The sequence below is a fragment of the Salvia splendens genome, chromosome 1 (genome assembly GCF_004379255.2).
Source record: "Salvia splendens isolate huo1 chromosome 1, SspV2, whole genome shotgun sequence".
Taxonomy (NCBI): domain Eukaryota; kingdom Viridiplantae; phylum Streptophyta; class Magnoliopsida; order Lamiales; family Lamiaceae; genus Salvia; species Salvia splendens.
Window position 1 is genome coordinate 7818562 of NC_056032.1, and position 23619 is coordinate 7842180.

The 23619-nt window shown below is 40.7% G+C and overlaps 1 protein-coding gene across 1 annotated transcript; it reads right to left on the reverse strand.

Annotated features, from left to right (window-relative positions):
• Positions 1-2763: 2763 nt before the first annotated feature.
• Positions 2764-4353, reverse strand: LOC121804645 (protein NODULATION SIGNALING PATHWAY 2-like). The gene has a single exon (XM_042204278.1). The coding sequence runs from the start codon at positions 4301-4303 to the stop codon at positions 2876-2878; it is 1428 nt and encodes a 475-aa protein (XP_042060212.1). The 5' UTR covers positions 4304-4353; the 3' UTR covers positions 2764-2875.
• Positions 4354-23619: the final 19266 nt, after the last annotated feature.

Here is a 23619-nt window from a genome sequence, read left to right on the forward strand (position 1 = left end):
ATGAATAGGAGAATAACACTCCCCTATATATATATATAAATAAGTGAGATATATGCAGATATGTGTTAGTATGAACCATAAAAATAGTGAGTTGTTAGTATGAACCATAAAAATAGTGAGCTGTTAATACTGGATAAGACCTCCGTAAGTGGAAAATTGAAATATAAAAATCTTATATTTCGTCAAATTAACTTTCATCATTTGCTACTCTCTAATTTGATTATTTTAAGATTTCAAGTTGAATGATGTCTTAGATCGGATTGAGAGTTTGAATATCCTTCATCTCTCTATTTTTGTTGTTTATTTATTGAGATTTTCACTTTTTAATTTCTAGTTTTCTTTTTGACACCTGAATCATCTTTACATCTCTTATTTCATTTTTGTCATGTCGTTTTAGGTTATAATAAAGGGTTGTGTTTTAATACGTGATAAGAGATATTCTTTGTGCCCACCAATTTGTCTATCCTTTAATCCTTTTGCTCACTCTTAGAAACATATTTTGGTTAAACTATTTCATGCATGTTAATTAATGTTTATAGAGATCATTTTACTACTCATTTTCATGGCACATTGTTATAGGTCAAAATAAGAACTCACATAAAAATTAGTCTATATAAAAGAAAAATTATTCATCTAAAAACTCAATATAATCATTTTCGAAGTCTGCAACACATATAATCACCCATTACATAATTTTTCTATTAACATAATGGTTTCAATTGGTAACAACCAACTCATCATCCTTGCTAAAAATTAATTTACCAGCTAAATTGAATGCATGATCAGAGACGGGGGAGTAGAATATTACTAGTATTTAATTAATTAAAAGCAGATTTTACAATATATTAATATGTTCTGATGTCATGAAAATTTGGAAGACTCGATTAGTTTTTGTTAATGAAAGGTACATTCGAGGAATCTACACTGATACCATTTCCATCAAGATATCTTTATTGCTTAATAATACGTGTCACATAAAACAATTATGTACTTGTCTAAAAATTAGATATAAGTATTGAGTAATATTTTACTATATTTTTTTTTGTAAATATTGGAGTATAATTCAAATTTTATTGTCCCGCGCCATAATTGTAAAGGGAAGCTATATTTTGTTTTTTTAGACGTTTGGGTTAATAGTTATCGTGTCATGTTGGAATTGAACCTGAAAACTTTGACATCGATCCATGCTATAATATGTTATTGTAATTTTATTGAGCTCTTAATCAATAAATCTATATGTTAATTAAGATTTATCAAGTTCTTGTGCCTTCAATTGTTTGTCATTAATTACTAAAACTTTTATTTAGCTGGATGGTGGGCTATTAAATATGGTAGACCACATTGGATAGAATGCAAGATCATTGGCTCATACAATCAACCAAGTTTGTACGTTCATATTCCCCTCTCACCAATTTTTTTGGCGGAGAAGGAATATTATCCATAAGTGTGTCTTAATTAAGTTTAATTCCATTCTTCTTGTTCACAGAGACGCAAAATATACAAAAAAGTTTTAAATTAATTGTACTAGAAATGACTCGTTTAATAAGAGGAGATGATCTTCTATTCTACGTGTTACAGAGTATCCCTCCTATAATTTCACTATTGTATTGATATTTGCTTTAAAATACAAAAATTGTTATCACATAATACTTCATGATTAGCATATATAAAATGATGGAATGTCAAAACTTATATTTCATATTTTTGTATTAATCAGCCAAAACATTTATTTCTGTAAATATAATATTCCAAAATTATGATATAATAATTTGTTATTCCAAAACTAACTAATGCACCCTCCGTCTCATTCAAGATGACCACCTTTCCATTTTTGTTTGTCCCAATCAAGATTCACTTTCCGATTTTGGAAATAACCTCCTCTCTTTTCTCTTGAGTGAGACGGAGAGAGTACTACTACTATTAACTTGGGATGGAAGAAGTACTCAGCTCTCAATTTTATCTCATTCCACTTAATTCATTAAACACCAATTTCTTGAATTGCATGATGAAAAAATATAGGGTAAATTGCTTCAAAAGTCATGAACTTTACCGGGTCGGGTCGGACGGGAAATTTGCAACACCCGATAAAGTTCATGACTTTTCATGCAACTTTTAAAGTTGATGGGAAAAACCACACTTTTGGCAAAGTTCATGACTTTTGAAACAATTTATCCAAAAATATATCAATTAATTTGGTGGAAGGGATTACTCCTTCTGTCCATCATTTATAGTCTCATTTTAACTTGATACGAATTTTAAAAAATTGTTTGACTTTATGAAGAGAAAGTAAAAAATTGAACTAGTGGAATGTGGTCCCCATTTTTATATATTGATTTTATAATTAAAATGTGAATGTAAATGAGTTAGTTGAATAGTGAGATCCTTTTACCAAAAAGAAAAAAATAAATAAGACATTAAATCACAGACATCCTAAAATAGCAAAAGAAGACATTTTTTCACACACAATATAGTACTATTAACAAGATATATGTACCGTATTTTCTATTTTCAAATTGGTAACCATAATTTAAATTTCATTGTTGAAGATAAGAACTAGTTAAATCATACAATTTGCCTTGTTTGCTTCATATCTATAGCCTAGACTGTGTCAAATTTGGGAACTTTGGTTCTTTCACAAGTGACACATCGCATCACAAATTTCTTGTTTTTTCACAAGAAAAAACAACATCACTACTTAAAGAAATTCAATCACAGGACTTTCAGAACAAGATAGATTCATCCAACCAAATTGAGCTCAAAATTTCTCTAATATACATTCTCTCAATCTCAAATATATGTACATAGATATATCAAATATGCGACAATTCCAAATAAAACAAACTCAAACTCAAACTCAAACTCAAATTAAATTAAATTACAAATCACAATCTTGAGATGTCCAAATAGAAGCAGAAAGTAGGCGCCGTAACTTCCATCCAAGAACTAATTTATTAGATGTCAATTCCTCAACCCTATACCCATCATTGTATAGTCCCAATAGCAATTTAGCTTGACAATGATTGGCAAAACTTATGTTCACCGGATGAAACCCAACTGCACCCATCCATTGCCCCCAAGAGCATCCTTCCCCCGTCTCTCGGGCCCGGTACATCCGGGCCAACGACCCCATAATCCGTGGCCCGAGAAAAACTCTCTCCACTAAAGCTCGAGCCCGCCACTGCATCGGGAATCCTGCCTCCAACGAGTCATAAATGGCCGAGAAGTGGTGCAAAAGGTCCATGAACCGGCCCAAGAATCCCCCTTCGCTCGGGGGGGCCGTCTCCTCCTCCACTAGGGTAATTAGCCTCGGGTTTAGGGTCCTAGCCCCGGATAGAAATGATGCGATTGAATCCGGGGCCCGGTGAGTAAAATGTGGCAAGTGCAACATACAATTGACCACCAGGGCTTCTCCTCTAACCAATTTCAAAGAGGATGGCCTGAACGTCTCGTCAGCATCCAGCCGGCATTGGTGGAACGAGAACGGTTTCCCAATCGAGGCCGCAAAGTTCGCCAGGCGCCGCCCAGTCTCCTGGACGGCGCTGAACGAGCGGCGCCCGGTCCCACTCCTCGAGACCGCGGTGATCCTGAGGTGAGGGGCCGGTGGGCCGTCTTTCCTCGAGGCGAGGGCCTGCATTAGTGGGGCCCACTGGATCCCCTCCATGATGTCATAGTCCACTATGTGGACCCTACGATCATGAGTCACAGCCTCCAATATTGCTTGATTGGCCGTGAAATGGCCAAATTTGACATAAGGGGACATGTCCTGCAGCAATTGGAACGCCGCGAGGACGTCGGTCCGGTGGTGCTCGACGCCGAGGGGATGTTTTCCTCCGGAGGCAGCGTCGAGCAGCGCCTGCAAGGCGTCGGTGAAGTAGGCCGCGAGCCTCTCCATGTTGGTGCCGTCGGTTGGCGACACCAACTCCTTGAGCCGAACCAATATCACCCTGGCCAATCCGCGGCACTCGTTGGGGCCCACCACTGCCTCCGCTGCCGCCGTGAGGAGGTGGATGAGTCGCACCCCCTTCGAGTCCTCGGCCTCCGCCATGTTGTACTCTGGGGATAAATTGTTGTACTCTTCTTCTTCCTCTGTTTCTTCAAGTTGATCAATAGGGTGCAACACTACATTTTCATCCATCATTGAATCAATGAGGTTTTGGAAGTCTTCCTGGTCGCCGGAGAGCGCCTTCCAGTCGACCACCGGCGACCAGGTGTTCCAGTTGCAGCCCTCGTCCGCGGATGCGGCTGTCATGGTGGTCGTGCTATAATCGAAGCTTGGAAAGCCGAGGTCCATCACCATTGACATAGCTATAGCTGAATTAAATCACAACGTGATTTTTGTGGAAAATGTTTAATTTTTTTGAAGAAGTGTGTGATGTGAAGCTACTAAAATGGAATGGGTTGGGGAAGGAGGTGATGGTAAGGACAGAGTGATCGGATTCAATTTAAAGGGTGTTTAGTGGAGGTGGGGTTATGATGTAATTATGGGACCCTAATACTTCAAATTTATTATAATTAAGGTCTTAATCATGGTGATCAATAATTTCTTAGAGCCTTAATGTGTACAAGAACCACCCTGATCAATTCCAACCGGTGAGTGAGTTTGAATTATTTATTGAACCATATTGGTTGGAGGTTAAGGCATCAATGATTGTAAAAAGTTAGTACTCATTATTGTATTCCCCCGTCCCCGATTAATTGTCACTCTTTGACAGGACACGAGTTTTAAGAAATGTAAAGAAAAATTGGTTGAAAAAATTAGTTTAATGTGAGACCTACTTTTTTATATTGGCTTTATAATAAAATGTGAGTGAAGTGAATTAGTGGAATGTGAGATCTATTTACCCTTTATGGTAAAAAATGAAGTGTGACAATTATTGAGGGACGGATCGAAATGCAAAAGAGTGACAATTAATCGGGGACGGAGGGAGTATTTCTTTTTGGGTTGTCCCAAGTTACTTAGTCATTTTTCTTTTTAGCTAAAAACAAAACACCTAATCTCACCTACTTTATTTTTTCTCTTACTTTATTCTCTCCTCTACTTTATTTAAATCACTAAACACAACTTTCTTAAATCCCGCCCCGAAAAGAAACACCTCAAGTAACGTGGGACGGAAGGAGTAGCATATACTATGTGAGGTCCTGGTATGTTGCTAACTATCTTAAATTGCTAATTGCTACCTATTTCAACCGCCTATATTATAGATGTTAACACGAAGACATTTGTATGTCAAGTAATTAGTTGACATACAAATGTCTTCGTGTTAACATTTATAACGTAGGCTGTTGATATAATTAGCCAATTAGCAATTAGCAAATACTCCCTCCGTGCCTACAATAATTGTCACTCTTATTGTGGGCACGAGTTTTAAGAAATGTAAGGAAAAGTTGGTTGGAAAAGTTAGTGGAATGTGAGACCCACTTTTTTATATTGGTTTTATAATAAAATGTGAGTAAAGTGAGTTAATGGAATATGAGACATACTTACCATTTATGGTAAAAATGAAGTGTGACAATTATTGTGGGACGGATCGAAATGGAAAAGAGTGACAATTATTGTGGGACGGAGAGTAGTCAGCCACTTATCACATTTCTACTGCGTGATATGTATATATGTTTGCACCTACTTAAGTGTTAAGTGTGAATATGTATTTATCATGATAATATAAGCTAATTTAACGGTGAACATAAGTCTTGTCCTGTGAAACATTTTTGTACGGATCAGTAAAACTTAGTAAAAAAATAGTACTACTAAATTTTTTGATTCCTCTAAGATTGGAGCATAGATATATAGATTCATCTAACAAGTGAAATGCATTCATGATATATATCCAGAATTCAATGACTGAAAATATTAATCACAATCTCACCGTAAATAAGGTTCTCATATGAACCTCTAGTAGTTTTTACACTTGAATTGTTTAACATTTCTAGCTGCATCTGTGATCTTTGTGCATCTTGAGGGCACCCGCAACGCTGTGCCGTTGCGGTTCCTATGCCGTTCCGGCGGAATGGTTCCGCGGCGGCACGCGTTGCAGGCTCCGTTCCGTCGCCATTCCGTGCCCATGCCGTTCCTATACTGTTGTGATTTAGACACACAAGGCTTACACACACTCAAGAAGATCACACACACACTCACTGTTGTATGAGATCACACAATGCAGAAACACACACACTCACACTTTGAGTATTGAAGATGATAATCTTGGAGAGAAACTGGAAAACTCTTTATTGATTAAACTCCTAAACTACATACACGGTTTTTGAGCTATTTAAAGCTCTACAATCAAGTAGCAACTGCTACTAACTAACTACAACAAGAATCAAGAAAACAAGAAGAATAACCGCTACATCTCAGCTAACTAACTGCTGCTCCAACGGCTAGTTCGGCTAGGTTGCTTCTTCCTTCTCGGCTCAAGACCGAACTCCCTTCTCGGCTCAAGACCGAACTCCCTTCTCGGCTCAAGACCGAACTCCCTTCTCGGCTCAAGACCGAACTCCCTTCTCGGCTCACAACCGAACTTCCTTCTCGGCTAGTTCCAGCTCAAAGCCGAGCTTCCTTCTTCTGCCTTCTTCTTCTCGGCTAGTTCCAGCTCAAAGCCGAGCTTACCGAACTCTGCCTTCTTCTTCCAACTGAAATGAGCACTCCATTATTACAATTCTCCACCTGAGGGCTCATCTTAGTTCTTGCACAAACATTGATCAACTTCTTGCAATGATCAAACTTGTCTCTACCTAGAGACTTTGTTAGCATGTCAGCCGGATTGTGCAAGGTGTTAATCTTAATCACCTTCACTCTCCCTTTCTCAATCTCATCCCTAATAAAATGCAACTTTATGTCTATGTGCTTGCTCCTTTCATGAAAACCCGGATGTTTAGCCAAGCACATAGCTGAGCTGCTGTCACAATGAATCACCATTGTCTTTTGGTCAAAACCAAAGTCAGAAATCACTCCCTGAATCCAAAAGCTCTCCTGTACAGCTGCAGTGAGAGCTATATACTCTGATTCTGTTGTTGAGAGAGCAACAACACTTTGCAAACCTGATTTCCAGCTGATTACAGTTCCAAACATGGTGAAAAGATAACCTGTTTGGGACTTTCTGTTGTCCAGGTTTGCAGCATAGTCTGCATCACAATAGCCCTGCACAACCTCCTCAGATTCACCTTCCCAGCCATTGAAGACAATTCCCCAGCCACTGGTTGACTTCATGTACCTCAATATCCACTTAAGAGCATTCCAATGCTCCTTCCCCGGGTCAGCCATGTATCTGCTAGTCACTGAGATAGCATGTGCCAGATCTGGTCTGGTACAGATCATAGTATACATAACACTTCCAACCACACTAGCATAAGGAATAGACTCCATCTCCTCAGCCTCTTGCTTAGATTTAGGGGCCTGCTCCTTTGAAAGCTTAAAACTCTGGGACAGAGGAGTTGATGCAGCTTTTGCATTTTCCATTTTGAATCTCTGCAAAACTTTCTCAATATAGTCAGTTTGAAGCATCCACAGCTTCTTGCAGCCTCTGTCTCTCTGAATGTGTATGCCTAGGATCTTCCTTGACTCTCCTAGATCCTTCATTTCAAAGCTAGACTTCAAATCCTCCTTGACTTGCTGAATTTCTGTCATAGAAGGTCCTGCAAGTAGCATATCATCCACATATAGCAATAGATAGGCAATAGGTGTTTTGCCCTTCCTCTTGATGTAGATGCAATCATCAAACTCTGATCTAATGAAGCCAATCTTCTTCATTTGTGCATCAAACTTCTTGTTCCACTGTCTAGGACTTTGCTTAAGACCATAAAGACTCTTTTGTAGCAAGCACACCTTGCTTTCTTCACCACTCTTCACATAGCCCTCTGGCTGATCCATGAAGATAGTCTCCTCTAGGTCTCCATTTAGGAAGGCAGTCTTCACATCAAGCTGCTGCAATTCCCAATCTAGCTGATTCACCACAGCCAACAAAATCCTAATAGAAGTGTGCTTAACAACCGGAGCAAACACCTCATTGAAGTCAACTCCTTCTTGCTGTGTAAATCCCCTTGCCACCAGCCTTGCTTTGAACCTGATTCTGTCTTTATCAGTGGTCTCTACCTTCTTTTTAAATAACCACTTGCAACTGATCAGCTTCCTCTCCTTTCCATCTGTATTCAGCTTGGATTTGTCCACCAAAATCCAGGTTTTGTTCTTGAGTAAAGACTCTATTTCTTTATTCATGGCCTCTATCCATCTCTCTCTGTCTTTGCTTCTCATGGCCTCTTTATAGGTGAGAGGATCAGCAATATCAATACTCTCAGCAGCACACAGTGCATAATAGACCATATCTGCAAATTTCTCAGGAGGCTTTGCATTTCTCCTTCCCCTATCTCTTGCAATCTGGTACTCTCTGGTAGGATCTGCTGTAGGCTCATCATTTCTTCTACCTTGAGCTGGAGCACCATCACCCTCTGGATCAGGTTCATTTTCTGAGTCAGTGTCTCCACCTGCTCCTAGGCCAACTCCCATAGGCTCCACATTGAAGAAATCACTCTCAACTTCACTGGAGTCACTGGAGTCCAGCTTATCTTTCAAGTAGGGCATCTGATCCTCCAAGAACACCACATCCCTACTCACCACCACCTTCTGCCTACCAGGCTCAATACACCAGAGCCTATACCCCTTAACACCCCTCTGATATCCCAGCAAGATACATTTCAGAGCCCTAGCTTCAAGCTTACTTTGCCTAGCATGAGCATAGGCTGCACACCCAAACACCTTGTATTTTGAGTAGTCACTATGAGCTCCATACCACATGTAATCAGGAGTTTCAGATTTCAGGGCAGTAGATGGGCATTTATTGATGAGATAGGCTGCTGTATACACTGCCTCTCCCCAGAACCTGCTGCTCAAACCAGAGCCAAGAAGCAGGCACCTCACCCTCTCTAGGATAGTCCTATTCATCCTCTCCACAACACCATTTTGCTGGGGATTACCAGGAACAGTACGGTGCCTCTTCATACCCTTCTCCTTGCAAAATATATCAAATTCAGCAGACAAGAATTCCAAGCCATTGTCAGTTCTTAAACATTTAACACTCCTTCCTTTCTCTAGCTCCACCTCCTTACACCATATCTTGAACTTAGTGAGTGTTTCAGATTTTTCCTTAAGAATATATACCCACAACTTCCTTGTATAGTCATCAATGATAGCTAGATAATACTTTCCTCCACCAATTGAACACACCGGTGAAGGCCCCCAAAGATCACTATGTATGTAGTCTAAAGGGGCTGTAGAAGAGTGAATACCTGTAGGATAGGGTGCCTTCTTTGCTTTTCCAAGTATACACTGCTCACAGGGGTCCATCTTGTTGAAATCTCCAGAGATCAGGCCCTTCTTGATGAGTTCTTTCAAGCTTCCTTCTGCTGGATGGCCCAGCCTCTTATGCCATAGCATTAGGGAATCATCTGACACAGCATTGCTTTCTCCATCAACAGCCTTAGCCTTCAAATAATAGAGAATATGCTCTCTGTCAGCCTCCATCATCACTGCATCTCCAGATTTCACAAACAATTTTCCTTGACTCATTAATATAGTGAACCCCCTCTGCTCCAGCATTCCCAATGAGATGAGGTTCCTCTTCACTTCTGGAATATACCTCACCCCAGTCAGGATCTTCACAGAGCCATCTTGTAGGCTTAGCTTCACCTTCCCTATCCCTTTTATCTGACAAGTATGATTATTTCCAAGAACAACCGTACCCGATGCTTCTTGAAGATCATGAAACCAGCTTCTATTGGGGCACATATGGAAGCTGCACCCCGAGTCCATTATCCACCTGTGACTGACCCCACTGTCACTAATATTCATAAGTTGAGCCGGGGGATCAGCACTCTCCACACAATCAGATTGGTTGTGTCCCTCAGAGGCCATCTTTCTCTTCCATGCATGACAATCTTTCTTCAAATGTCCAGGTTTCTTGCACCAATAGCAAGCTCTGGTCTCCTTCTGAGCATCAGAACTTGAGGGTTTAGGGCCCTCAAACTTCTTTTTGAAGTTCTGCTTCTTGAACTTCTTCACATTCAAGGCCTCTGCAGCTTGAACATTGGAGCTTGCAGAGCCTCTGTTGGCTGTCTTCTGGAGTTCTTTGGCCATCAAGGCTGAATAGACTTCTGCATAGGTGATAGGTTTATCTCTTCCATAGATAATTGCATCACTTAACTGGTCATACGAGCTAGGCAAGGCATTCAATGTGAGAATGGCCTTATCCTCATCTGAAATCTTGACATCAACAGATCCCAGGTCATCAATGATCTTGTTGAACTCCTCTAGCTGCTCAATGATGGACCTATCTCCAGAAAAACTATAGGCATACAGCCTCTTCTTGAGATACAGCCGGTTAGCCAAGGATTTGGCCAAGTAAACTTCATCCAACTTGTCCAAGATCTCCACCGCAGTCTTGGCTTCTTGAACATCCCTCAAGACCTTATCTCCAAGGCACAGAATCACTGCAGAATGTGCCTTGAGCTGCATCTCCTCCATCTTTGCCTGAGCTTTATCATCAAGCACTGGAGCCTTTCCTTTCTCCTCTGGTTTTGCAAGAACTGCAGCCAAGCCTTGTTGAATCAAAACCGCCTTCATCTTCATCTTCCACAGGCTATAATCATTCTTGCCTGTGAACTTTTCTGCATCAAGCCTTGCTGCCATCTCTGAAACCGTTTGATCCTCTGCAAATCAGCTTCAATATCCCTTTCCCACAGACGGCGCCACTTGTTGTGATTTAGACACACAAGGCTTACACACACTCAAGAAGATCACACACACACTCACTGTTGTATGAGATCACACAATGCAGAAACACACACACTCACACTTTGAGTATTGAAGATGATAATCTTGGAGAGAAACTGGAAAACTCTTTATTGATTAAACTCCTAAACTACATACACGGTTTTTGAGCTATTTAAAGCTCTACAATCAAGTAGCAACTGCTACTAACTAACTACAACAAGAATCAAGAAAACAAGAAGAATAACCGCTACATCTCAGCTAACTAACTGCTGCTCCAACGGCTAGTTCGGCTAGGTTGCTTCTTCCTTCTCGGCTCAAGACCGAACTCCCTTCTCGGCTCAAGACCGAACTCCCTTCTCGGCTCAAGACCGAACTCCCTTCTCGGCTCAAGACCGAACTCCCTTCTCGGCTCAAGACCGAACTCCCTTCTCGGCTCAAGAAGCCGCGCTGCCCCAACGACGCTCCCGTACGTACATCCATCGTAACCGGGAGGAAGCCGCTGCAAGGTTAGTACGCGACTACTTCTGCGATAACCCGGTTTGGGGAGATACGTACTTCCGTCGCCGTTTCCGCATGGGGAAACCTTTATTTCTCCACATCGCGAATACTTTGGCAGCCCGGGAAGAGTTCTTCCAGGAAGGGTACGACGCGGTCGGCCGTCCCAGCCACACGACGCTGCAGAAATGTACTGCAGCAATCCGCCAGCTTGCGACTGGACAAACGGCCAACATGTTCGACGAATACCTCCACATCGGAGACAGCACTGGGCGAATGTGCTTGCTCAAATTCTGCAAAGTCGTCTGGGCAGCCTTCACCGACGAATTTCTCCGGAGGCCAAGCACGGCCGATTGTCAGTTCCTGCTCAACCTTCACGAAACAGTGCACGGATTCCCCGGGATGCTCGGCAGCGTCGATTGCATGCACTGTCAATGGAAGAATTGCCCGGTGGCGTGGAAGGGGTCCTACACGAGCGGCCACAAAGGCACCCACCCAACCGTTATACTTGAGGCCGTTGCCGACTACCGCCTTTGGATCTGGCACGCGTACTTCGGGGTCCCCGGGTCGAACAACGACGTAAACGTGCTCCACCAGTCCGACCTCTTGACCGAAGTTTTGGATGGTAAAGCGCCGGCCATCAACTTCGTCGCCAACAATCGGCTTTATAAAATGGGGTACTATCTCGCCGATGGCATCTACCCGAAGTGGCCTACCTTCGTGAAGACCCAAAGCAGGCTCTTTTTGCGCAGAAGCAGGAGGCTGCTCGCAAGGATGTGGAGAGGGCGTTCGGGGTTCTCCAAGCGCGCTTCAACATCATCAAAGCCCCGGCTCGTACGTGGTTCATGGAAAACATGGTCGACATCATGTATACGTGCATAAACTTGCACAACATGATTGTCCAAGACGAAGGACCCGAGGCGGGAAATTGGTTCGACGACGAATCCCCCGGAAGCTCAACCGCAAGTAGTCCGCCTCGAAGTGGAGCGCATCCGTCTATACAAGAACGGTTATCTATTCGTGCAAGGACACGCGACTCTAGTGCCCACACCCAACTCCAACAGGATCTAATTGAGCACATTTGGGCAAATTTTGGCGGATGAAATTATTAAAATTGTGTACTTTTATTTTTTTAGGATTTTAATTGTGTGTTTTTTATTTTTTTAAGTTTAAGTTGTAATTTTTTTTAATGTTGTGTGTTTTTTAATAAAGTGTGTTTGTTTTTTAATAAAGTGTGTTTTTTTAATTGAATTTAGTTGGAAATAAAAAAAATGAAATTGAATGAATAGTAATTTAAGGAACGGTTAAGGAACGGTTAAGGAACGGAGGGTTGCAGGTTCCGTTCCTTAGTTAAGGAATGGAGTAAAAAAGTACAGTGGGGCCCTCAAATAGTGGTTTAAGGAGCGGTATAGGAACAGCGTTGTGGATGGCCTGATACATATGTCCAGGGATGCAAATGCACGGTTTTTTTCTCATATTTTCCCTCTCGATTCACTCATTTATTCCATTTAATTTGTATAAGGAAAATATAACAGCTCTCGAATTCTGGTCACCAACTCTCTGAATATGTCTTGGTTCTGACATAAATCTAGTATCAGACTAAAATTAAGGTACTCAGAAAAAGAATCTTAATTATTTACATTTGTAAAATAAACTTGTTTCTTTACCACTCTGGTAAATAAATGTTACAGCCTCTTAATATAAGTTTGAATTTTACTTAACATGCTAAACAATACCTACGTAAAATCACGTTAAGCTTTGAATGGGACTAGGCTCTGAGGTCGGGAGGAAGTACTAGTTAAAGTTAATGCAGCCGTTTAATATTCTTCTCTCAAACACTTTTAGCAAAAATCTAAAAAAATCTCACTGTCTTTTCCCCCTACATTCCGACCTTGATGAAACATGACTCATCGTTCCAACAAAGCAAAGTTGCAGCAAAAGTAAAAATGAAGATAACTGCTAAAACAGGCAGGCCAAAAATCACTAACTTAATTAACTAAACTTCAAAAACCCACTAAGTTATCCTATTAGCTTGGAAATCATCAAAGCGAAACCTCAGTTGTTTTTGATAAAATTGGTTATAACCGTTTTGTGTCACATATTCTATACTAACGCTTATTTACGGCCGTAACGATCGAGTTATTCCAATAAAGTGTGATTGATTATAAATCGAAATAAAATAAAAAGTAGTGCTAAATGGCCATATTATGATAAGCCACAAAAATAAAAAATTAATAAAAGATAGTGTATTTAATGTCATTTCGCTGAAATTAATGCTTCTAAAAAGTATTAATTTTATTTGTACAATTGTACCCTTAGTTATGAAATATAAATATGAAGAGACTAGAATTTATTCAATTGGATCATTCAATATTTATTAATGTTACATGATAATTAATTTAATTCTTTCTTATATTTATAATATCAACGCATCGTGGTAATACTTTTATTTTTCATATTTACTTAAAATACTCTAAATGTTTGTATATTTAAAATTAAGTAAAATTGAGCTTTGATCAATATACTTATTTATATTAATAATCATGGGTTAATATTATAAACGACCACTAAACTACAGAGCACGTATCAAATTAGTTCCTAAATCAATTTATTTCTTAAGGAGTACTAAACTTTATATTTCATTCCATTTAATGAAATAATTCAAAAATTAATTATCTTTATTAGTGGGGCTTGAAATAATAGTGTATGAAATAAATTAATAAAAATATGAATGTTAACATGTTAAGGAAAAATAAGTAAGTCATTACTCATTAACGACAAATATGGGTAACTAAAACTAGAATGTAATATCACAGTACAAATACTGTATGATATATAATTTGTTCTAACGTATTGAAGATTGTGCCAAATTTAAAGATTTATTACTATTAATTTTCTTAGAAAAGATAATACTAGTAATTATTATGGAGAGAGAATGACGTATATATAAATTGGAAAGTCAAAAACATTCATTATCTTTTGAAATGGTGAGAAAATGGCTGTCACGTAAAAACATCTTAGCACTAACTATTGCTATTAATTTTTTGCATTAACTTTTATAATTATTTACGAAAATGCCATTGTGTGGCTGGCCACATTATGGTTTGACTAAGTCTAATATTGAATATTTTTTTAAGTTTAGTGATGGTGTTATTTTAGCTCAGCCTCTCGCCGGCCAGACCGGCCACGTCTTCACCATATAACATTTCAACATATTGCTTTAGTTTTTCTTTGTGAATTCATACGTACGACGTATTGTGTGAGCTACTGTACGATGTTGAAATAATTTTGTTGTTTTAATTTACAAGGATTGGTTAAGTTAATTATGTAAATAGTCATTTTGTGATTTAATTAGTATGTGATGTGGATATTTTTCCGGCTATTTGACTGATTATGAAACCCTAGATCAATTGTGGAGGGAAGGAGACATTTGGGGGCATGGTCCCTCCATAATTTTTTAAAAGTCAAGGGTATTTTAGTAATTTTAATTTTAAAAATAAAAATAGTAAAATCTTTACGGCACATATTTTATTCTTCTCTTGTTTAATGCCTATGATTGTTGGTAGGAGGCGTGAATAAACTGAGTGATTATCAATGCAGATGGTTGGAAAAGAGGAAGATAAAAAAAATTAGAGGATTGTTATGTTTCAAAGTATGTATATTTTCTCTCAATTACGTGAGTTCAAAAGAATGTTGATATATCCTTTCTCTTTATTATTTGAAAATCTTGTCCGTTTCGCTGCCTCAATAGAAAGAATTTTTTCAGCAACGAAACTCATTAATAGTTCTTTATGTATGAGAGACCAACTTATAAATGATTGCTTATTTCCTTTTAATTATTAAAAATGATTTCTTTGTTAATGTTATTCAAAAATATTTGTAGTGCTCAACATTAAAATTCTGACTCCATCCCTACTAGATCCAAAGTGTGCTGCCAATGATTCTTTGTGGTTAAATTTACTAGGCATGAAGCTAACAAGTTACCTCCAAAATTTGATCGAGCATTGAAAAGATTGAGTAGTACTTTTCAGTACTTTTTAGTATTCTCTCCGTCCCCCAAAGTTTGTCTCTCATTTTACCATTTTCGTCTGTCCCACAAAGTTTGTCTCACTTGAAATCTTATCAAAAAAATAAACATTAAATACACCCTCAATCTCCTTAATGTGAGACTCTTATAATCATTTAATACAAAGTCAAACAATTTTTAAAACTTGTGCTGGGTCAAATTGGGACAAACTATGGGGGAAGGAGAGAATAGTAATTAACAAAGACAAATAAATTTAGAATGTGACAATATATCGCTCTAAAATTCAGTACATAATTCAATATTAATCCTTATTTCAATTCCCAAACAAATGATAATACGGACCGTTGGAGTCACTTTCAATATCTCCACGCACTCGTATGCCTAATCACAAATTCATTGGGCAATACAAAAGAACAAATAAAATGATCACATCACAAATAGGATTTTTTTTAAATTACAATTTTGTGCAATAATGTTTGCTTCAGTTAAAGGTGTTTTTTGGACATATAGCAAGTCAAATATGGGCATTTGCTTGATAGTTACAATTTAACCCTAATTTTAATTTCAAGAAAGCATGCAATCACATCTAGGGCCCCAAACTTAAAGAAATCACACTGAGGAGAACCAATGAGAAAATTCAAGAAAATAGGGTAAGTGTCTCTATACATTTTAATTGGGTAAGCTAATTGAGAGAGTTACTATGCAACACAAATGCAAAATATATGAATGGTTCACAAGTCGGTGAATTATGGAGTAGTACATTTTGTTTTTCAAAGACCAGTCAAAGGCGTTACTATCACAAAAAGTGGCCCTATACATATATTTTGGTACAGTTTCTATCACCTTTAGAGCATCCACCACAACCGTGCTCTTGCCAGCGAGCACGGTTATGGGCCCGGCGCCACTATTCCTACATGCTCTCTGGCAAGAGCACAACACCCACAGTTGTACTCTTCCGCAAGGACGAGCACAATTCAATTTAAAATTCAATTAAACAAAAACATTTCCATAATATGAAAATTCATTAAAAAAATGAAATAACATTACAAATTACAAATAAATTTAAAAAGACATAATTAAAATACTAGAAATTAAAAATTACATAATTAAAATCCTAAAATTAAAAAAACCACTACTCGTTGCCGAATTTCGCCCACATGTGTTTGATTAGGTCTTCTTGTAGCTGAATGTGGGTTCGGGTATCGCGCATTGTGTGCCTTGTCTCGATCCTCTGGCCAACTGTCGTATGCGCACCTCGACGTGGGGGAGTCCTCGCGGTTGAGCTTTCGGCTTCATCCTCGTCGTAGAAGCTAGCCGCCCTCGGTCCTTCGTCGGCTATAATCATGTTGTGTAAGATAATACACGTGAACATGATGTCGGCGATATTATTCACGTACCACAGTCGAGCCGGGGCCTTCACAATGTTGAATCGGGCTTGAAGGACCCCGAAGGCTCTTTCGACGTCTTTCCGCGCGGACTCTTGACGCTGCGCAAAAAGAACCCATCTCGGGTCGTGCGGGTTGCTGAGCGTCTTAACGAAAGTCGACCACCTTGGGTAGATACCATCGGCGAGATAGTAACCCATGTGGTATGTAGTTCCGTTGACGGTGAAGTCGATCGCCGGTGCTACACCATTCATCACATCATTGAAGAGTGGTGAAGAATAGAGCACGTTCAAGTCGTTGTTGGATCCGGCAACGCCGAAATATGCATGCCAAATCCATAGGCGGTAGTCGGCGACCGCCTCAAGGATAAGTGTTGGGCCGCCGCCTTTGTGACCGCTTAAGTGTTGCCCCCTCCAAGCAGTCGGGCAATTCTTCCACCTCCAATGCATGCAGTCAATGCTGCCAAGCATTCCGGGAAAGCCATGGACTGATTCGTGAAGACGAAGCAACCGTTGGCAATCATCGGTGGTGGGTACCCGAAGGAATTCATCACCGAAAGCTGAACGAATGCCCTCGCAAAAATTCTTTAGACAAAGGATTCCAGTGGACTCACCGACATGCAAATACTCGTCGAAGAGGTTGGCCGTTTGCCCAGTAGCGAGTTGTCGGATGACACACGTACACTTCTGCAACGGCGTGATACTTTGCCGGTTGGCTGCATCTGGACATGTTTGGAAGAATCCAACACGGGCGGACAATGTGTTGACAATTAGCATGAACATGCGCTTTGACATGCGAAAACGGCACCTGAAGTAATCTGCCGGAAACCGCGGCTGGTCGGCAAAATAGTCGGTAACGAGCCTTTCGTGAGCTCCCTCCCGATCACGATGGATGTAGAGGCGAGTTGATCTAGTTCGTTGAGGAGGAGGAGCGGCTGTATTCACCGCGACATATGCTTCGTAAGCGGCCCGATGTTGTTCGTAGTATTCTTGTTTTTCGCGCTCCGCTTTGCCAAAAGATGGGTGAAATCCATTTGAGGTTTTGAGTGATGGATGAATGTGTTGATAGTTTGTATGAGAATTATGAATTAGAGATGAATGAGAGATGATTTGAAGTGATAAATGGATGATGAATGTGTGTATTTATAGATGATTTTGGGGAAAAAAATATAAAAAAAAAAAATCAGAAAAACGGGCAAAAAAATGGCCATATTTTTGTGATTTGGAAAAAATATATTTTTTATCATTTTTAAAAATTAAATAACGAATTTTAAATAAAAAAATTCAAAGGTAACAGCTACGCCGTTGCCCAATCGCGTGCCGCCACGTCGCCTGCTCGCTAGCACAGCGCGAGCGCACGGCGGCGAGCCTCGTCCTTGCCAGCGGCGCGGACGGACGCGGGGCCGGCGTCCACCGTTGTGCATGCTCTTAGGCCACCCGCAACGCGTCACGCGGGTGGCTCGTAACCCGTCATGCCGTGACGAGATGGCGGCGAGACGCGTTGCAGCATCTCGTCTCGTCCCCAGCCCGCCGAGCGTCCCGTCCCGCTGAGACGGATGGCGAGCCATCTCGCCACGCGCCCGCGCGACGTGGCGCGCTTCGGCGCCATGCGTGACGCCCACTCGCCGGCCCGCGAGTGGGCACGTCACGCTGATGCAATAAATTATTTTTTTAAATTCGAATTTAAAAAATAAAAATCAAAAATCAAAAAATGGTAATATTACCGTTTTTTATTTATTTTTATTTTTTATTTATTTTTATTTTTTATTTAATTTTTTTACTCTATAAATACTCCTAATTCATACTCATTTCACACACAAATACACATCTATTCTTCCCAAATCATCTCCATTTCCTCTCCAATTTTCATCTAACCTCTTATCACAAAATGTCCGGTGACGGAAACTCTGGCGGTGGCGGCTCCGGCGGGTTTGTCATCAACGCGTTCGGCGACTGGGGGCATGTACATGTCCTGGGTGGTGGTTCCGGTTCGTCGACGCCGGGCACCCAGGGTTTGTCGACGCTGGGGGGTACCAACCCCATTTTGATGTGGATGCATACGCCTGTTCCTCCGCCCCGAGGTATTCGCAGGGATTATCTCAGATTCAGGAGGATTATTCGGTTGAACCCAATCCGGAAGGGGGTTGAGGCGGTGGAAGCTCCAGGGCGGAGGCAGACGAGGAGGAGGATCTAGGCCGGCATCCGTACAACCCCAAGGAAATGCTTGCTGTGTACAACGCCTGGATCAGCGTCTCGTACGATCCCATCGTCGGGAATCAACAATCCCGGAAGTGCTTCTAGGAAATGGTCACCGAGGCTTACCACGAGATTAAGCCGAAGGGGTCCCGCCGCCGTACATTTAAGATGCTCCGCGCTCACTTTGACCGAGTCGATAGAGAGGTAAAAAAATTCTGCGCCATCTACAAGAGTGAAGCAGCTCATTACCTAAGCGGAGCAACGGGAGCCGACATTCTGAGGTCGGCTTTGCGAGTCTACTTCGACCACACTGGCAAACAATTCAAACATGTCGATGTTTGGGAGGTCGTCAAAGACGAGGAAAGGTGGGCTGGCGGTGTCCGGTCCAGCTCGGGCTCTACCTTGAAGCGCACGAAGCACACTGCGGGTGGCCAATACTCGTCTAGTGAGGGCGGTTCGGGCAGCCCCGCACAAGAGTTTGCCTTGCAGGAGGTTTAGGGCATGGCAGACGATGCTGGGAGGGGGGGTCCTCCCGTGGGCGCCGTCAGCCGCAAGTGAGAAATGCGGCGAAGGCGGCTAGAGGGAGGAGGGGCCGAGCCGAATCAAGCTAGGCGGGCTCGGGGGCACCCTTGAACTCCCTAATGGCCATGTACATGACCGCCACAATGGCGGACACTTCCCGCATGACGCCTCCCCAATACCAAGCCTATCTTGCCGGAATTGAGTTTATGGCAAGACAACTTGGTATTCCGCCTCCAGGTGGCTTCAGTGCACCTCCACCGCCTTCGGGGGATGATTCGCCGGCAGAGTATTTTTTTTTATTTTCTTTAAAATTGTATTTTAAATTATGTAATTTTTATTTTTTTTGGATTTTAATTATGTGTTTTTTTTTTATTTTTTTGAATTTTAAGTTGTATTTTTATTTTATGTTGTAATTTTATTTTATTTAATGAAGTGTGTTTTTATTAGTTGAATTTGTTGGAAATAAAAATAAAAAATGAAATTGAATGAATAGTAATTTAAGAGACAGTTAAGGGACGGATAAGGGATGAGGGGTTGCAGGTTCCGTCCCTTAGTTAAGAGATGGAGTAAAAAGTACAGTGGGGCCCAAGAATAATAATTTAAGAGACGGTTAAGGGACGGATAAGGGACATCGTTGCAGATGGTCTTAGCATCTCAATTCATGTAATTTGAGGTCAAGTGGATAACTTCATTTCATCTACATTTGTTGTGAATTTAATGTGATCTTGTTTAGCCATGTAGGTTTCAATATGGTGTACTATAATGCGATATCTTGTTTGGCCGTGGTTGAAATTTTGAAAAACTGCATTACTTCGTCTAATCCGAATATGTGAAACAATGACACAGAACATGGAGAACCATAGTTTCTTATCGAACCGTTTAACATGTATTCCTTGCTAGTGATGTTGCAACTAAAGAAAAGATGTGTAACGTTTTCCTCTCGCTTGCTTGTGCTAATAGAAGTTGTATTGTTACATTATTTGTATGAATAGAAGGAATTAATAAAGCATGTTTAATCCTCTAGCTTAACACTTTTCGTCTCTATTCTTTGACTTATATGTAAATAATAGTAGTACTCCAGTAATATTGAATTTCCGTTATTTTGTTTAAAATTTCATTTGAGTAGATAATGGAACAATTACAAGAGTTTATCTTAAAGATTCCTCATTTTTTAATCATACTATTCATCAATGTCTAAATATAAACTTAAAAGTAAAAAAACAATACCATAGTTAAATTCTGACATTAGTTAAACCCCTCCCCTCCCCTCCCACAAAAAATCTAAAGTAAAAAAATGTACTACTAGAGAGTATGATCGTTAATGAAATATACAACAACTATCTTCACACTAAATATATAAATTGGACTTAACATCATAATGACATGAGATAAGTGAAATCAATAGTCAAATCCCTATAATTAGTCCTAAACACCAACCTATCACAACTGATCGCCTGCTACATTACAAAAACTAAATTAATTATCATATGTCACAACATTTCTCCAAAGTTTCTATTTCTATGAAAAATAGAAACAATCTAGCACGTTCGTCGGAAAAGATAGGTTGTGTCTCAACTTTAATAATTGTGACTTATAGAAATAATATTAAATAAAAAAATGTGACAACGTTCTTACAAGTTGATACAATTTTTTTCTTTTTTGTGGATGAGTGTGTTTGTACTTGGTCCTTAAATTTAGAATTTAGTCAAAGGCCATTTATTTATATAGGAATTAAGAGATTGGTTATGCTAAGAATCTTCCATTTCACTAGCTTTTAGTAAATTGGATTAACGTTTTATTGCATCTTTTAGAGAACTATAATACTCGAATTTATATAAGGTTTTTCTGATAAGCAAAAAAATTTAAAATGAATAATTAATTTTGGTGCAATTTAAGAATCATTAAATTAACTTATAATTCAGCTATCTAAAGAAAGAGGGGCTTGCATGTCATATCTGATGGGAATATATTCATTTTTCTTATCATAAATTAAACGATTATATGTCTATATATAATATATATATGATGTACTTCCAAGTTGAGATTAGATCCACTTAATTAAAATAAAAATATTTGACCATATTAATAATAATCTTATTAACTGAAACTTGCTGAAAAAACAAATACAGTCATTTGTTTGAATTCTCCAAGTTGTTGGTTTTTATGGAGTAATATAAAGCTGTGACGACGCAATCAAAAAAGGTTCTCAATTGTGCTCATCAGTCTACATTTATTTATTCGAAAACTATCGACACATTAAACAAAATATTTAAATTATTTTTGTTAAAGAATAATGTCAACCCACTCACTTATAAAATAAATTGGGACGAAATATCCTTCGAACATTCCCTTTGGGGAGGTGGCATGATATTGTTTTATTTCCATTCCTGGAATCCTTTCATATAAATTAATGACCAAATTACAAACTTATCTTATGATCGAATATACAAACAATAGTATTATAGTAGTACTGTTGTGTTTTTCTGTATTACAATATGATATTACCAATCAACTTTTCAATGAGTTTTTAAATTTTGATTTCATCAGGAAAAAGTTGTAGGCTCTCTCTCTTTTTTCTTCTTTTCTGGTTACTCTATTATTGATGCATTTCAAAGAGATCCTGAAACTTTTAAATAGTTCGATTAGCTAATGTAACACACCAAAAAAACAACTCACTCCACAGAGACAAGGCTTTAGGCCATCAACAATAGGAATAGCCCAGCAATAGCCCAGCCATAGCCTAGCCACTGCCACATCATCAGCACTAAAAATCCTCCTGCCACATCATAAATAGCCCAGCCACATCAATAGCCACATCACTAATAACAATTATATAAAATGATATAATTAACAATCACACAATATACGGAATTTAATTTACGAGACATATACGGGAAAAGTTTAATAATACTATTAAAATTTAAACAAGTACAATAATTTAAAAAAAGTACATTAATTTTTTAAAAAAATACATTAATAAAAAAGAGTGACAATTCACTCCTCGTCTCCGTCGTCGTCGCCTCCGTCGCTGTCGCCTCCGTTGCCACCATCGCCGCCGCCACCATCGCCGTCGCCTCCGCCGCCTACGCCGCTGCCGCCGCCACCGGTCTCCCTCCGTATAGCCTCCAACTCGTCCTGCAGGCTCATGAGCAAGGTTTGAAGCACGCTCTTCTCCACGGGATCCGTCGCCACCCGCCATTCGGCCATCGTCTTGATCAACTGAGCGTGCGTTTGGGCGCGAGCGAAGAATTTGAGCTCCTGGGTGGATTGGCCAAGGGGGGATGCCGACTGGACCTCCTGGGAAGCCCCGGCGTTCCCTCTCGCCTCCTGCTGAGCGCGCTTGCGCCCAATCGGGCGAGGTCGGCCACCGACCGAACGCGGCGTGGGGAACTCCTGCGTCGTCTCGGGGAGGTCGTGGGAACCTCCGTTGCTGCTGCTGTAATCGCCGGTGTAGTTCAGTCGTTGCTTCTTCGGCCAGCCAGAGTCGACACCTACTCGGAACTTCTCGGACTCGCTCAGTACAAGATAGCAGTTCCAGTAGGTGAAGTCCTTGTATAAACCCTTCAGTGGGAAGGCTTTCTCCGCTATTCTCCTGCAGTCATCCTCCGTTTGGCCACTGCTCATCATGCGGAGTGCGTTGGTGTACAAACCCGAAAATCGGGAGACCGCCGCCCTGATTCGGTTCCAGCCCTTCCGGCAATCCTCCCCGTTGCGGGGCCTCCCCTCCGGGCAAAATCTCTGGTAGGCTGCTGCTATCTTGCCCCACATGTTGACGATCCTTTGCTCGTTCGAAACGAGAGGATCGTCGCAAACACTCACCCACGCCTTGCTGAGCGCGACGTTCTCGTCGTCCGTCCACCTCCTCCGTACCTCCTCCTCACCCGGCTGCGACGACTCGCCGACCTTCTTCTTGCCCTTCTTCTTTGGGGCGCCACGCCCCGGCACTGCCCCCCCTTGAACTAGAGTCTCCGGAGCTCCGAGAGTATCAAACCCCAACTCATCTAAGGAGAAACTATCAAACCCCAAGGGTGTTTGGGTCGATGTGTGCGAAGACCCAGTCGAAAAATCAAAACTGGGGCGATAGACATCCCCCGCCGTCGCCGGGGACCCCCCAGGAGTCCCCTGTGTAGCCGGTACGACCCCCGGAGTCCCCTGTGTAGCCGGTACGACCCCCGGAGTCCACTGTGTCGCCGGTACGACCCCCGGAGTCCACTGTGTCGCCGGTGCTCCCCC

What these genes read in the sequence shown, in the direction of transcription:
- LOC121804645 (XM_042204278.1), bottom strand. Translation starts at nt 4,303, where the DNA reads ATGTCAATGGTGATGGACCTCGGCTTTCCAAGCTTCGATTATAGCACG.